This window comes from Enhydra lutris, unplaced genomic scaffold (assembly GCF_002288905.1).
Source record: "Enhydra lutris kenyoni isolate GAN:26980312 unplaced genomic scaffold, ASM228890v2 scaffoldscaffold26, whole genome shotgun sequence".
Classification (NCBI taxonomy): Eukaryota; Metazoa; Chordata; class Mammalia; order Carnivora; family Mustelidae; genus Enhydra; species Enhydra lutris.
In genome coordinates, this window is record NW_019154110.1 from 26,049,175 (window position 1) to 26,066,032 (window position 16,858).

At 40.0% G+C, this 16,858-nt stretch overlaps 2 protein-coding genes across 2 annotated transcripts; both read right to left on the reverse strand.

The window, feature by feature from the left end:
- Positions 1-6,829: 6,829 nt before the first annotated feature.
- Positions 6,830-7,232, reverse strand: LOC111151290 (keratin-associated protein 2-4-like). The gene is given in 2 exon segments (XM_022509179.1): positions 6,830-6,889; positions 6,891-7,232. Coding segments are annotated over 2 exon segments (402 nt in total).
- A 4,680-nt stretch (positions 7,233-11,912) lies between these two features.
- LOC111151289 (keratin-associated protein 2-4) lies at positions 11,913-12,314 on the reverse strand. Its single transcript, XM_022509178.1, has one exon. The coding sequence runs from the start codon at positions 12,312-12,314 to the stop codon at positions 11,913-11,915; it is 402 nt and encodes a 133-aa protein (XP_022364886.1).
- Positions 12,315-16,858: the final 4,544 nt, after the last annotated feature.

The following is a 16,858-nucleotide window of genomic DNA, read 5'->3' on the forward strand; positions in this document are numbered from 1 at the left end:
CTGTCCTACTCTTGGCCCTTTATATACCCTGGCCAGCTGCTGATGACACTCCCCCCCCCCATTTATCTTTTGGCCAATTAAGTAGAATTTTGTTTTGACTAATGATTGCATTGCTTGTGACATACTCACGATCTCATTAGAGAACTCTTGTTTTCCTAAATATGGATCTATTCATGCTGTTCATCATCAAAATCTAAACCCTCACAGTCATTTGAGATAATAACAGCTCTTCATATTTATGTTGGGTAGGTAGCACCTGATGAATGTTGGGGAAAATGGTCCTAAAGGAACTGCAAATTGTAAAAGAAACGTATAGGGGTCTCTAGATCAGTGACTGAATCCTGACTTGACCCCCAGGAGATGCCCTGAGAAACTTGCATGTGAGTCAAACAGGTATTGGACATGTCCTTGGGTCTGGACTCCTTGGAAGTTTATTGACATATTACTTGATACAATAGAATGCATATACCTTGAATAAGACCGCAGTTCAGATAATTTGTATGGGAAAGATAAAAGGTTACTTTTGTAAGTCAGTTAAGTTATTGAAATAAAATATCCATGGTTGCATTTCATTTTTTCCCCTTCTTTAGGTCAAGTTTGAGTGACTGTGGTCCTTCTGGCCACAGAATGTTGATATTTATTTCTGAGACGTGACTTTTTTTTATATTTGCCTTTCTTATATCTATGATAGAGAATTGTGTAACAAGAATTTTTTTCTTAATATCCTTGACATAGGCACTGTATGACTAAGTGGTAAGATGGAGGTTTTCAATCAGCATTGCAGACATAGATAATACATTGATCAGAGGAGGCTTGTAGGAGGCTGCACAGGTGTTCTGTGATGACACTGCTTCTTAGGGAAGTGTTGTTAGAGGCCCTTGGGGAGTTACATGGGGGAAGAAGTCTCATTACGTTTTAGCTTTTCCCCTTTTATTATTTGCCAGACAGGATTTTTGGTCACTTTAGGATCATTCCCATCATTCAAAAGAATGTGCCTCAAGCCCCAGGAGCTAAAGATCCCCCAATAATTCTAAAACTTTAGAAGGAATGTAAACTGACTGAACATATAGTCATAATTGGGGAAACATAAGAGGGATAAATGAAGTGTGGTCTCATCAATGAAGACCTTTGATTCTCCCACATTTCATGTTCTTTCTCTTGTCCATGGACACACTTGACTTTTTTCCAAAGCAGCAACCAGGGCCAAGATAAAAACTCATGTTTTCTACTCTTTCTTGTTCTTTTTTTTTCCCAGCTTTATTGAGATATAAGTGACTTATAACATTTTGTAAGCTTAAAGTGTACATTGGGGTGATTTCATGCATGTATATATTGAAAAATGCTTACCATGATAGAATTAGTCAACACATCCTTCACTGTACCCTATATAATTATCATTTTGTTATTGATTTTTGTTTTTGTTATTGTTTTTATGGTTTTTGTTATTGTTTTTATGATGGAAAGATTAAAGCTTAACTGTCACAGCAACTTTCAAATGTACAACATAGTATTGTGTTTTTTTTAAATTAAATTTTATTTTTTCAGTGTTCCAAGATTCATTGTTTATACACCACACCCAGTGCTCCATGCATGCAATACATGCCCTCCTTAATATCTACCACCAGGCTCACCTATCCCCCCATCCCCCTTCTTTTCAAAATGCTCAGTTTGTTTCTCAGGGTCCACAGTCTCTCATGGTGCATCTCCCGCTCCGATTTCTCCCAATTCATTTTTCCTTTCCTTCTCCTAATGTCCTCCATGTTAATTCTTATGCTCCACAAGTAGGTGAAACCATATGATAACTGACTTTCTCTGCTTAACTTATTTCACTCAACATAATCTCCTCCAGTCCCATCCATGTGGATACAAAAGTTGGGTATTCATCTTTTCTGATGGCTGCGTAATAGTCCATTGTATATATGGACCATATCTTCTTTATCCATTCTTCTGTTGAAGGGCATCTTGGCTCTTTCCACAGTTCAGTGATTATGGCCATTGCTGCTATGGGCATTGGGGTACATATGGCTCTTCTTTTTACTATATCTGTATCTTTGGGGTAAATACCCAGTAGTGCAATTGCAGGATCATAGGGTAGCTCTATTTTAAATTTCTTAAGGAATCTTCACACTGTTTTCCAAAGTGTCTGTATTAACTTGCATTTACACCAATACTGTGAGAGGGTTCCCCTTTCTCTACATCCTCTCCAACACTTCTTGTTTCCTGTCCTGTTAATGTTGGCCATTCTAACTGGTGTAAAGTGGTATCTCAATATGGGTTTGATTTGAATTTCCCTGATGGCTAGTGATGATGAACATTTTTTCATGGGTCTGCTAGCCATTTGTATGTCTTATTTGGAGAAGTGTCTGTTCATGTCTTCTGCCCATTTTTTGACATAATTATCTGTTTTTTGGATGTTGAGATTGAGGAGTTCTTTATAGATCTTGGATATCAGCCCTTTGTCTGTAGTGTCATTTGCGAATATCTTCTCCCATTCTGTGGATTGCCTCTTTGTTTTGTTGACTGTTTCCTTTGTTGTACAGAAGCTTTTGATCTTGACGAACTCCCAAAAGTTCATTTTCGCTTTTGTTTCCTTTGTCTTTGGAGACGTGTCTTGAAAGAAGTTGCTGTGGCCGATGTGAAAGAAGTTACTGCCTGTGTTCTCCTCTAGGATTTGTTAACTGTGGTCACTGTGCTGTCCATTATATCCCTGGTGTTCATCTTGTAACTGAAAGTCTGTATCATTTGACCAAAATCTCCCATTTCTTCTACTCCTCACCCCCTGACAACCACCTTTTCTCTATTCTCTGTTTCTATGAATTCGATGTTTTTGATTCCACATGTGAGATCATACATTATTTGCCTTTCTCTGACTTACTGCACTTAATGTAGTGCCTTCAAAGTCCATCCATGTTGTTACAAACAGCAAGATTTCCTTCTTTTTTTATGGTTCAGTAATACTTCATTATGTATGTATAAAACACAGTTATTCATGGGGCGCCTGGGTGGCTCAGTGGGTTAAAGCCTCTGCCTTCGGCTCAGGTCGTGATCCCAGGGTCCTGGAATCAAGCCCCGCGTTGGGCTCTCTGATCAGCAGGGAGTCTGCTTCACTCTCTCTCTGCCTGCCTCTCTGCCTACTTGTGATCACTGTCTGTCAAATAAATAAAATCTTTTAAAAAAACACAGTTATTCCAAGACTTGGAATATACACACACATCATATATATATATTACTCATATATATATATGCTGTGTGTGTGTGTATACATATATCTCATTTTCTATATGCATTCATCTATCATTTGACATTTAGATTGCTTCAGTGCCTTGGCTCTTATGAACAATGCTGTAATGAAATGGGAATACAGAACCTCTTTGAGGTCATGATTTTGTCTCCTTCAGATATATACCCAGAAGTGGGATTGCCTAGGTCATATGTTGGTTCTGTTTTTAATTTTTTGAGGAGTCTCCATACCATTTTCCATAGTAGTTTTACCAGTATGTATTCTCACCAACAATACACCAAGGAAGGTTCCTTTTTCTCCACATCCTCACTAGCATTTGTTAAATCTTGTTATACTAGTTGTTCTAACAGGTATGATGATATCTCATTGTGGTTTTGATTTGCATTTCCTTGATAATTACTGATGTTGGGCACCTTGTTGGCCTCTGTATGTCTTCTTTGGGAAAATATCTATTCAGGTCCTCTGTCCATTTTTCAATCAAATTGTTTTTTTTTTTTTTTTTTGTTTGTTTGTTTTGCTTTTTGTTTTTATTTGTTATTTGTAGTCCCGCTTACTGATTTTTTTGTTTTTGTTGCCTGTGCTTAGCTCTTTTCAATGCACATTGTCTCATCAGTTTTTCATATTGTTGGGGGTTTTCATGATCACATTTTATGTAAAGGGAGCCTTTCAAGGATACATAAAACCTTAAGTTAACAAGACTAATTTCTCTACTCTGAACACTTTTGATCCAAAATCATTCCAAAGAGATTTTTTCTTTCTCCTTTGTAAAGATCTACAGAAAGTCGTGAGTCTCTCAGAAAGCGGTTCTAGTGTTAGTCTAAGGTCCTCATCCCCAGCCCATATTCAAGCTTCATGTACAGGCAGAGAAAATATGGGTCCAATTTCAGAAATTTGTGCCACAGAACTCTGTGATTTGACATTGGTGGCAAGCCACAGAGCATTTTTTAATGCCGCTTATCCTAAAACTAGGTAACCTTCACTGAAAACTTGGCTACTTATTGGCTGCGTGTCCTTGGGCCATGAAGGTTAATGATAGGACACACCCAAGTTGTTGTGACAGTAAATAAGCTATTATTTGTCACTTGCTAAGAACCTATTATTTGTCACTTGCTAAGAACAGTGCCTGGCACTTAGCAACTGTCTTGTGTTTATTAAGTGAATATATTTTTAAAAGTCATTTTCTTTGGGTGCCTTTATAACCTTTAACTTTTGAATTTAGAATAAAGGTGAGCATATTTGATATGGCAAATGGTCTGCTCTTTCAGTTAACACTCTATTCAGGTGGCGCCTGCACCACTCTATTCAGTTACCACTCTATTCTATACCACAGAATATACACTAAAAAAGATAATCTATTGGAGAGTCTCATTAATAATGAAGTAAACAAATGAAGTAATAATGAAGTAAAATAAAAATGCCTGGAAGGAAGATATAGAGTTCCGTGTTTTTAACACCAGTTTCTCAAAGGGGAGTTAGGTTATTGTTGTAAAACCTATAAGAAGAATATGTGTCAGAATTGTGGATAGTGGCCTGAACTGTACTGAGAACCCTACAGTCCATGCAACACAGAGTGAGCTCTTAGAAAAACTTCCATTAAAAAAAGCCTTAAAGCTGATTTAGACAGATTCCTAGTGGTGAAGGGCTACATATTTTGTATTGCTAATGCTAGGACTTTATTTAACACTATCATTTAATGTAACAGTATGATCAAATTTTAACATGGAAAATATTGTCTTATGTTCTTAATTCTCAATTGTCTATTCAAATGGACAAAAATAATTATACCTGTAATTTAAAACTGCTAACAATTAAAACAAATTTTAATTGGGATATATCAAATTACACACCTTATTTAAGCAGTTGAGATGATCCCAAAGAGTTAAAATGCAAATCAATGTTTAATAATTTGATCATTTTAAAGGTATCAGAAAGTCCATCATATATGCCATAGTGATATTCTCTTCTATATATAATAAAATACTTCTTCTGAGTACAAATAGCTGCTAATTATCTGCTTTACATCCATTTAGACTCTGATAGGTAGGTTTTTAAAAGCAGAGCATAATTATGAGAAAGGTTCAAATATTTTTCCCAAAATAGATACAGGTTTTAGACAGTACATTCCATTAAAAGGAAAATATGTTCATTTTAAAATTATGTAATTAAAATTATAAAGAAGAAACTGAGTATTATCCCCAGTTACTCTTAGATTTTGTTGCATCATGTTTTAGGTAATTTTTTAGGCATAAACATACATAAACATGCAGAATACATTTTCCTTACAGAATAGTTGACTATGTTACAGCTTGTTTATTTCTGACTTAAAAATGACAAGATAATTGCACATGTTTCCTAGTAAGTTTACAATCTTCAACTATTTTTAACTACTTGACATTTCTTCTATATTTATATTGCTTGCAGTATGTACTATTTGACTTTTTTTCTTATTTATACTTCATCTCCCTAAATACATTGTAACTTCTTTGAAGCAAGAGCCCTCTTTATTCTTTCATATTCTCTCAGTGTGGTCAGCTCAGTGTCTTGTTCATAGTAGATATTTAACAATGTGTAGACTGACAGTGATTGATTAATTTGCTTGGAAAATGCCATTACTGCCCAGTTCCTGAGCATAAAGGTGAGCAGCCTTGAGAGCCGATGTAGATTCAATACCCACAAGACTTGACACCCTGAATAACACTCAAAATGACTACCAGATCTGTAACACATAGAAAGGAATTATCTGAAACCACAGTTATTCTTGTCCATAAAAGACCAAAGAGTTCCTCTGGGCAGAAGAACATGTCTCCTACCATACTGAGAGGAAGTATTTGACTTTTAAGGGCTTAATGTCAGGGGGCATATGGTCTCCTGGATCTTTAATGAACATCAGTGATTATATTAGTAAGAAACTTACTTTATCTTTCATTACTCATTGCTCTTCAGCTTCACAAATGTGTTTGACCAGATGTTGCCTGAGGTTCTTTCCACCTCTAACACACTGGGTTTTCTAAGCTTGCCAACAGGTATCAGATCAGTGACGGAACCCTCATCAGCTGAGATGCAGCCTCCTTACTGGGTATTGTTCAAGGACATTTCCCAGATGTTTGGCATGTCTGGATTGTGAGCACATCTGACTCTCTGTGTGTGATGAAGATTTAGCTGTGCCCACCTTTCTCACTTGGTTACTGTGCCTTATAAATTCCACTTACAAGGGTAATAAGGAAACTACCCAGACTTGGGTTATTTTAGAGAACAAGTTGAGAGGATTATTGTGCATCTTGCTTTGAATGTCTGTGGACAAAACAGAACCTACTAAAAGAAAGTATCACAAAGACCATGATTTCTATGCTGGAAATACTAAGTTTATTAGGAAACAGATGACATGATTGAGGAGTTAGACAGGGTTCTTGGGAGGACAGGGTACTCTTCATGAGTAGTCAGACTGAAAAAGGGGTTCCAGTGCTTACTCCAAGCTAGGGTGAAGAGATACAAAACGGACTTCTCAGAAAAGGCGTGCTGTTCTGTTATGAAGAGCAGGATGGATGGATCCCATCTTCTACTGGGGACCATCAGTAATTGATGCACTGCTCAGCAGCAAGGGGAGGTCCTGCAGGTGGTGCGGCAGGGGGCAGGCTGGCAGCAGGGGGGGGCGGCAGCAGGGCGCCTGCACAGAGATGGGCTGGCAGCAGGTGGAGGCCCAGCAGCAGGGGCGGCAGACCACGGCCGTGCAGGACGTGGGGCAGCAGCTGATGGGGCGGCAGCAGCCCTCCTGCAGGCCACAGGGGTCACAGCAGACGGGGCGGCGGCAGGGCTCACAGATGGGGCGCGTGCAGCGGCAGGTGCAGGTCACAGGGCGACACACGGTGGTCTGGCAGGACACGGGGCGGCAGCAGCAGGGGTCGCGGCAGCAACAGGGCTGGCAGCAGGGCTGGCAGCAACCTCCTCCACAGCCCGAGGAGGAGCAGGTGGAGCCGCAGCAGGAGCCGGACATGGTGATGTCTGGGGTTGGTTAGGGTTGGACTGGTGAGAGGATTTGGGTGTTGTCAGGTGTGAATGTCTCTGTCCTACTCTTGGCCCTTTATATACCCTGGCCAGCTGCTGATGACCCCCAGGACACATGATCATTTCCTTGTTTGTGTTTATTTTTTCTGAAATGACACTGATAGTTTAGCAAGTTCCCTAGACACTTTTTTTTTAGGTGCTCAGGTATTCGTGAAAGACCATTTGCTTTCCTTATTTAATGGAGACCCATTATATTTTGCTATTTATGGTTCGAATATGAACTTAATGACCCTAACTTCAAAGTTTCCAATTATCTTCATAATTCAGTGATGTTTTACCAATTGATGTTTTGATGACACAGAGTAGCTGTCATGCTCTTACTAATAGTGGAAGTGAATTCCCCAAGTTGTGAGTGTCTGTTTCCACTGCTAAGCTTCCTGGACAAAACAAGTTCAGGAAAATAATAAAGGACTATTTCAAAAGTCATGGTATCTCAGTAAAAGAAGTTTTACTGTGTACTTCTGGGAGCTACAGGAAAACATCTTATCATCTTGTCATCAGTGTAGTTTTTCCCCCCCAATTTTTAAATTTTGGTAAAATACATATATAACATATAACATATATTTTTTAAGTGTACAGTTTAGTGATATGGTATATATTTATACTGCTGTGAACCATTAGCACATCCATCTCTAGAGCTCTTAAAAAAGATGTAATTAAATAATTAGTTAAAAATTAATTAATGAGAGGGTGGTGGGTGGGCAGGCAGAGGGAGAGAGAGAATCCCAAGCAGACTTCACAGTGAGTGCAGAGGCTGAGGTGGGGCCTGATCTCATGAGTCTGAGATCATGACCGAGCTGAAATCAAGAGTTAGATGCTCAACTGACTGAGCCATCCAGGTGCCCTTGGAACTCTTTTCATCTTGCAGAACTAGAATTTTGTACCCATTAAACACTAACTCCCCACTGGGACATCTGGGTGGCTCAGTTAGTTAAGTAGCTACCTTCGGCTCAGGTCATGATCCCAGGGTCCTGGGATCAAGTCCCGTATTATGCTCCTTGCTTGGCGGGGAGCCTGCTTCTCCCTCTGCTGCTCCCCGTGCATGCTCTCTCTCTCTTTCTCTCTGACAAATAAATAAATAAAATCTTTAAAAAAACCAAACCAAAACAAAAAACCCCACTAACTACCCATTGAACCCCTCTCCCCAGCCCCTGGCAACCACCACTGTACCATTTTTTTTTTCTTAATTATTTCTTTCACCCCCGACATCCCACAGTATTGGCTCCAACACTAGGGTGTCATGAGTGTATGACTTTAGGCAAGTCACTTATCTGGTTCCTTATGTACAGAATGTACAATATAAACTCAGCCTCTGGTAATCCCTGTTCTATTCTCTGTTACTGTGACTTTGGCTTTTTTTTTTTTTTTTTTTTAATTTTTTTTGATTTTTGCTTTTTTTTTTTTTTTTTTTTTAAATTGTCTTAGATATGTGCTCATTATTTTCCATAGTTGTAGCTTTCCAAACCATGGAAAATTGCATTTTTTAAATCTTCACAATAATGTATCATTGAATTCTAACAACTATATTCTAAATATTGTGCTAAAACAAATACATGTATTCTCACAATAATCCTATGAGATAGGTATTGTATTCCTCATTTTACACATAAGGAAGTAGAGAAGTGACTTGCCTAAGATCATACACCTACTAGGTTGGAGCCAGAGCTTACTGCAAAAACATCTGTGGGAACATTATTTGTAAGCTGAAGAATGGAATATGGTTATCATATTCCCCTGCCATTAAGGAACATCTGTTCTATGTATGAATTTTAACAGTGAATTTATCTTTAAAATAGTTGGTATTTATGAAATGGCTAATTTTTAGAGTTATCTGAAAGGATTCTTACGTCTTTCCCATATCCTCAGGAATTCAAAGAATTATCTCCCACATAGCTTTCTAAAAATCCCAAAACAGGGGCACCTGGGTGGCTCAGTGGGTTAAACCTCTGCCTTCAGCTCAAGTCATAATCTCAGGGTCCTGGGATGGAGCCCTGCATCGAGCTCTCTGCTCAGCGGGGAGTCTGCTTCCCCCCTCTCTCTGCCTGCCTCTCTGCTTACTTGTGATCTCTTTCTCTGTCAAATAAATAAATAAAATCTTTAAAAAAATTCCAAAACATACCCTAAGGAGATAGCATCAAAGTTGGACCTATCAAAGTGGTTATGGGGCACTATGAACAAAGCCACTGTTGAGAAGGTATAATTTACTCTACTCTTTAAAGTTCTTCTAGCTGGACTAAGAACCAGATTGACATGTGACAGATTAAGAGGAGAAAATAAAATTTAATGGCATACTTATGGGGAATCCACACAGCCATGGAATTTCCAAAGACATTGAGGCAACATGATACTTACATGAGCTAAGGAGAGAGGTGGGGGTCTGAGGATACAAAGGGGAGAAAGACCATGAGCCAGAAGGTGAGAGGAGATGTTTGGAAAACAAATTTTGCCCTATTAGCATATAAGTGTCTTATATAAAGAGAAATCTTGTTAATAGATTTCTTCCTGGTAGAGGCAGGTAGTTGCAGGGGAGGTAAAGAACATTTCCTGAATCTGCTGGGTTTTGATTGCTTTTAACTCAGGAAAATGTTTATGCCGAAGTAGCCCATTTTGGGGCAGCCTGCCCTTGGCCCCTACACCACCATCTAGATGAAGGTTGCAGTCTGCCATCTTAATAGAGCACCAGGTAGTGATCCTGCCAAAAGTGGTCTCCAGGCCTGCTTTGTCATACCCTGTATCTTGTTCCCTTGTCTCCCCATGCACTGTGCTTGAGCATACTCCTGCTCCCAGAGCCAGCTGTGATTCTCAGTCGTTTGGGACTGAGGAAAATCACTTCCCTCAGCCACTTTGTAGACTCTGCCTTTGGATTTGCTTGGTTCTGATCTTTTGCTTTACAACTGATCCTGTTCTAGGCCTGTGGTTGAAGGCTGTGGTGCAAGCCTCCTTTCTGATCATTCTGCTTGCATAGTTTCTTGCAGGCTTACCCAGATCCACACCAACCACTGTGGTTAACCATGGCATGGAGTTACTCTGAAAACAAGCACAGTTCAATAATGATGATAAGCTTGGGAGTACACAAAGAATTCTACATCTGAGAAAATAATGTAAGACAAGGAATTCTGTAGGAAGCCAACAAAGAAAATTCTGAGAGGGGAAAATTGTGTAGTTAGAGAATTTTTTAAATGGTGTCCAAGAATATGTAGAAAGGCTCACAAGTCCAGTTTCTATATACCAGTAGATAGACCCTTACTAAAGAGAAGACTCTGTTGTGCATGCCAATGTTTTGACTGCAATGGACTTCTTGTTGAGAAGTTTGTTTTTTTTTTTTTTTACCATATTTCAAGAAAAATACTTCCTTCATAAGGTGGCTTATTTATTGTATTAGAAGAATGTACATGTCCATCATAAGGAGAGAATCAGTGAGGGATAGAGATGTTTTTCTCTCTTGCAACCCTGTAGAACTTATTCATTCCCTCCTTCAACAAATTCTGATTTTATCCTATGTGCCAAGTATGGCACATATCAGTGGGAATCCAGCAATGAAGAAAGTCATTTAAGTTCCAGACCTTCATAAAGCTTTCCTGGCCTGCCTCATCTCTCTGGACAGGTAGATATGCCCAGTGTGGATTAATGTTTTACCACTTCAACTACTTGGGGATTGTTTTAATGGTAAAGTCATTTGGAGTTCTAAATGAATGATTCCAGCTGCATATCTCATTTTTCCAGCAGCAATGACTCCATTAGAATCAGAATTGGCCATAGTAGTGCCAGAGGGGAGCTATAGGAAAGATGGGATAGTGATTCTTCTAGCCTAGGCCTTCAGTGGTTCAGGATTCCCAGGTACCACTTATATTAATCACTGCACAGTTTTCTAAATCAGGCTATAAATGCAGCTCTAAATTAGTCTTCCTCCCACTTATCACATGTGTGGGGATGACTCATGGGTCAAGTTCATGATCAGAGAAACATGTAGTCTCTCCATTTCCTCAGCATCACTACAAAACCTGTGGCTTGAGCTATAAAAGTACCTCACACAAGATGTTCTACATTATTTAAACTGCTATTAAAATTACAGATCTTGTACCTGAATTGTTCCTAAAGTTAAAAAAAAAAAAGTTCCCTGAAAAACCCTTCTTTCTTTGTTTTTTTTTTCTGATTATGTATACCATACCATAACCAAAAAATAAGCTTTTGAAAATTAATAAACAATAAAGAGAAACCCATTTGCTTCCCAGAGATAAAATTTTTATTATTTTACCATGCAAAACCCTTCATAAATATAATGATATCCTGGAAAAGTATCCCATCTTATAATAGTAGAGATGTGATGATGAGTCAGTGGGATAGAGCTCCATTCAAGAGGAACTTTGATCTTTGTTCACTAATTTTTTCAAGCCAGGAATTCAAATGATGAAATTCGGGATGTTTCTAAAGATTGTAGAAGAGGGGCGGGATTAACTGGGTAATTATGTGGGAAAACGGATAGACAGCTACTGTTGAGTTAGTTGTTGAAGAGCATGTAGGTTGCAAAGGAATCTCTCATTTGATCCCTTGGGTTGGGAAGAGTTTTTACATGTTTCTGAACACCTGGGAATGTTTCTCAGTGGGCTATTCAGCAGCAGGGGGAGGTCCTGCAGGTGGTGCGGCAGGGGGCAGGCTGGCAGCAGGGGGGGCGGCAGCAGGGCGCCTGCACAGAGATGGGCTGGCAGCAGGTGGAGGCCCAGCAGCAGGGGCGGCAGACCACGGCCGTGCAGGACGTGGGGCAGCAGCTGATGGGGCGGCAGCAGCCCTCCTGCAGGCCACAGGGGTCACAGCAGACGGGGCGGCGGCAGGGCTCACAGATGGGGCGCGTGCAGCGGCAGGTGCAGGTCACAGGGCGACACACGGTGGTCTGGCAGGACACGGGGCGGCAGCAGCAGGGGTCGCGGCAGCAACAGGGCTGGCAGCAGGGCTGGCAGCAACCTCCTCCACAGCCCGAGGAGGAGCAGGTGGAGCCGCAGCAGGAGCCGGACATGGTGATGTCTGGGGTTGGTTAGGGTTGGACTGGTGAGAGGATTTGGGTGTTGTCAGGTGTGAATGTCTCTGTCCTGCTCTGGGCCCTTTATATACCCTGGCCTGCTGCTGATGACCCCCAGGAGTTGGGGTCATTTCCTGGAGTTGTGGTTGCCCGTTGACCTCTAGATTGGTGGATTCAATTGCTGAGGCAGCAATTCCAACATCATGGAAGGATGCTTTCCTTTCTGCCTGTCTGCTTTCTTCCTCATTGAAATGAATACTTGGTAATTTATATCATCCAAAAAATTGCTCATGGAATAACCAATCCTTCCATACCATGTCACATGACCAGTTGACATGTCTTATGACAAGTTGACATGTCACATGACAAGATGAAAGTTTGTAGAACCCAGTGTTGCCACCATCCTACTTTCTTCTTGTTTGTCTTATTCACCACCCATGACTAAGTATGAGACTGTAGGGTTCACGAGGTCACAGACCTGGTTTCTAATTGATATTGAGATGAAGTAAGAATTTCTGAAAGACCAGGATGACTCATGGAAGGAGACATGTACTGATTCTGCTATGGAAAGAATGGTCTAGTGCTTCTGGAAAATAGAATAGTGCTTCACCTTGTTTTTAAGGAAATAGTCACCAGAGCTACTGGAACGACTCTAGTTTGCCTATAAATCTGAGTCACTACTGAGACTCTTTCTGTGTAAACAGCACTATGCTATTTGGGAATGGAGAGGGAAAGGAATAAAAGGAAATTCTAAGTAGTTTCTCATCACACAGTGATTACAAATCTTAGGATGGCAAGACAAAGGCACATAAAGCAATGAAAGGAGAAGACTTTTCATGGGGCAATAAGGTCACACTAAGTGAGGACTTTATTTGTATTGTGCATTTTGAATGCCCCTCCCTGAGTATGGTCTTAGAGTTAAAATTAGGATTACTCTTTCTTTCTAGGTGTAACCATAAGAGCACTTGTATTGAGTTCTTCAAAACATATTGGAGATATTTGTAAAGGAGCCAATTATCTTTCTGTGGTAGATACTTCGGTCTCTTGGCTGAGGGTTTGATTGCTTATGAAGTGTGAAATTGGCTTCAGGAAAAATAAAGGGAGCCACATGTACTGATGACTGATAAAATAGCTTTGTCTTTTCAAACCATAAGAGACTCTTAATCTCATGAAACAAACTGAAGGCTGCTGGGGGTTTGGGGGAGAGGGATAGGGTGGCTGGGCATTAGGGAGGGTATGTGAAATGGTGAGTGCTGTGAAATGTGTAAGCCTGATGATTTACAGACCTGTACCCCTGGGGTAAATAATACATTATAGGTTAATAAAAAATAAATTTATAAAAGCTTTGTCTTGGGGCGCCTGGGTGGCTCAGTGGGTTAAGCCGCTGCCTTCGGCTCAGGTCATGATCCCAGGGTCCTGGGATCGAGCCCCGCATCGGGCTCTCTGCTCAGCGGGGAGCCTGCTTCCTCCCCCCTCTCCTCCTGCCTCTCTGCCTGCTTGTGATCTCTGTCTGTAAAAAAAATAAAAAAAATCTTTAAAAAAAAAAAAAAAAGCTTTGTCTTTTTTAACCATAGTTAAGTAAAGTGAAAATGTAGAAAATAAATTTATAGTTGAAAGGGAGGTTAAGGATGATATCCTCGAAGGCTTGCTGATGACTCTCAGACCAAATTTGTCTCCACAAAGTGTTTCATTTGCTAGATCATGTTTTATACATTCATTGGCCTGCCATAGTCCTGGTCGTTGAAGGCCTTTGAGTTTGTGACCGATCATAGTCCTTCACAGTTCTTGAGGGGCCCGATATGTGAAATGATTTCTCTAAAGTCATGCAGATAAAAGAATGGCAAAGTGTTGACAACACTGTGATCTTCTGATGACTGTAAACAGTGATGAATGACCCCTAGGTTTTTTCCAGCTGAGTTATTTCAGACTAGTGAACAGGTAGTCATAGTTACCAAAACTTCTGTCCCATCTAGTGAAGTAAAGTGGGAACTTGTTGATTTATGATTTAGAGTATTGTTATTTTGGCCTAGAATATATACAGCAATTCAAATAGTAGGAATAAGAAGATGTCTGTAAACTCACTGCATTTGTTAATTAACAGAAAGGACAGAACACTAAGAAATTCTGTGTCCTGAAATCACAGACTGTCAGAAACTTTGCAGTTTTAAGCCACATCATTAAGAATGGAAGGTCTCACTATTTCTGGGACAGGATCTTCGTCACCTTAACACAGAGAAGCAGCCTCAATATCCAACTCAAAGGTAGAGTTTCAGATAAGAGGTTTTCAGGTACAATATTCCTCATTTATCTTAATTATGTAGTTTTCAGGGAAAGAGGACCTAAGTCCTGTCACAACCCAGTCCTGATGTTAATACTTTTGCTCAAACCTCTGTTTTGCTTTGAGCCCATTAAAATACCATTTCATATAATTTTATGTAAACTCTACTGTTCTTCAAAAATCCTATTTAAAAAAAAAAAGCTTTTCCTTTGTTGGGTGGGATGCTCCTGGTCCCCTGTGTTGCGTAGTTTCTTTTGCTGTAGCACATAAATAAGCCTAAGCTTGTTGGACAAGAGATTGTCCCTAATCTTTACCACGTGAGCTTTTTTAGTCTTATTATTTGAACTCCAGATGTTCTGCAAGAGCATAATCACCAGAGTGGGAACAAGTAAATGTTAACTATGGTGGTGATAAATTGTGAGATTTTGTGGTTGGATTGAAAAAGTATGCAGTGTTGGTGACTTTTTCTGATGGTGAACCATGCCTCCTCCTCCATAGTTTCATGAGTTGTGATTTGTTAGGAACTGGCCACTGGATGTTAGGAAGGTTTTTAAATTCTGAAAACAGAATATGCATTCCCTGTTCTCCAAAATGATCTTTGAAATACCATCCAATCATAAGAGTCAGAGATGGAGATGGGAAAGAGTGAGGGAGAAAGGGCAGGAGGAGGATAGGGAAGACAAAGAGGGATTCAGATGCTTCCTCCCTCACCTAGCAGTTGTGTGGCTTAGAGCTGATACCCATCTCTCCACCAGCACATTTCCTCAGTTGTAGAAGGGGAAAGGTCATCTGTCCCTAATGTTCTTCATAGGCCAGGTTTATCATGAAATCTGTACAACATGAAAGACAAAAGAAATGGATATCATTCATTGAAAAGAAAATGTTTTAGATGGAAAAATTCTAGATGATCAGGGGGTGGGTGGGATTTTTTTCTGGAATTTAACAAATAAATATCTTTCCTGCCTAGGGGCACCTGGGTGGGTCAGTCAAGTGTCTGAGTCTTGATCTCAAGATCGTGAGTTCAAGCCCTGTGTTGGACTCCATGCTGGGTATGGAGCGTACTTTAAAAAAAAAAAAAAATGTTTTCTGCCTAATAAATACCATTTGCCCAAAGCCAGGGAAGACTAACCCAAGTAATCTTTTAGAGTTTCTTACAGTCTGAGTTGTTTAATTCCTTTGGGCGCTTCAGGGTGAAAGGAAAATTCCATCAGATGCATGTATTCTCCCCAGCTCTCCTTGCTTCTGATGCTAAACACTTATTCATAAAGCTTGTAATCTAGGGGCTCTTTCCTGTGGATTAGCCAATCCACTTTTATAGAGCATTTTCATTCTGAGATGGCCTCAATCTGATGATAAATTTTTTTTTTGCCCTCTTTTCTTATACTTAGGAAATCTTAGGAATATGTTTTGTTGTATTAGGAAATCCGTTTCTGCCAGTGGATGTGGACTGTCTTGAAAAAAACAAAAGGCTTCTCCTCAATCTTCTCCCACTCTCAGTGACATAATATGTAATAAATAGCACATCTTTTGAGCCCATTTGATACAGTGATATTCAGATGTGCAACAAGGAATATCAGTGGATGGTACTTGGTGAATACTGTGTGCCAAGCACTTTACATGCATAAGGTCATTTAACTTTCCCAGCAACCTACAATGGTAAGGATTAACCTTACCATTTGGCAGAAGAGGAAACCTGAGGGTCAGAGAAGTTAAGTTATACTGATGCTGAAGATTCTGCTTTAAGTAGAATATCTGCCTTTTAAAATTCTTGTCATGAAGACAATTACCTTCTCATTTTGTTTGATTCAACAAATAGAAATCAAGTACCAACCATATTCTAAACATTGAGCTCCAAACTGAAAGCAAGAATAAATAAATTGTGGTCCCTTCTTTGGAAACAGAGAAATGGATGATCTCAATATGATGCTATTTGGGGAGGGAAGTAAGCATAGGATGCTATTGGCATGTTAGGGGCACCTAACCCAACCTCTCTGTGTGTATGCACATGTGTGTGGGTGTGTTTCTTTGATGGAGGGGTTAGGGCAGGGCTGTTACAAAAGGCTGAGCTGAATCTTTGAAATGCCTCAGTGTTAGGTAGGTGAAGAAAGTGGAGGGCTGGGGTAGGTGGAAAAAAAATATTCCAGATAAATGAAAGAATATGACAAAAGCAAAGACCTACGGAACTACATGGTATGTGCCACTTACTGTGAGTTTAGTGTTACTTGCAGTGAAACTTGGTGGGGGGTGTTGAGACATGAACCTG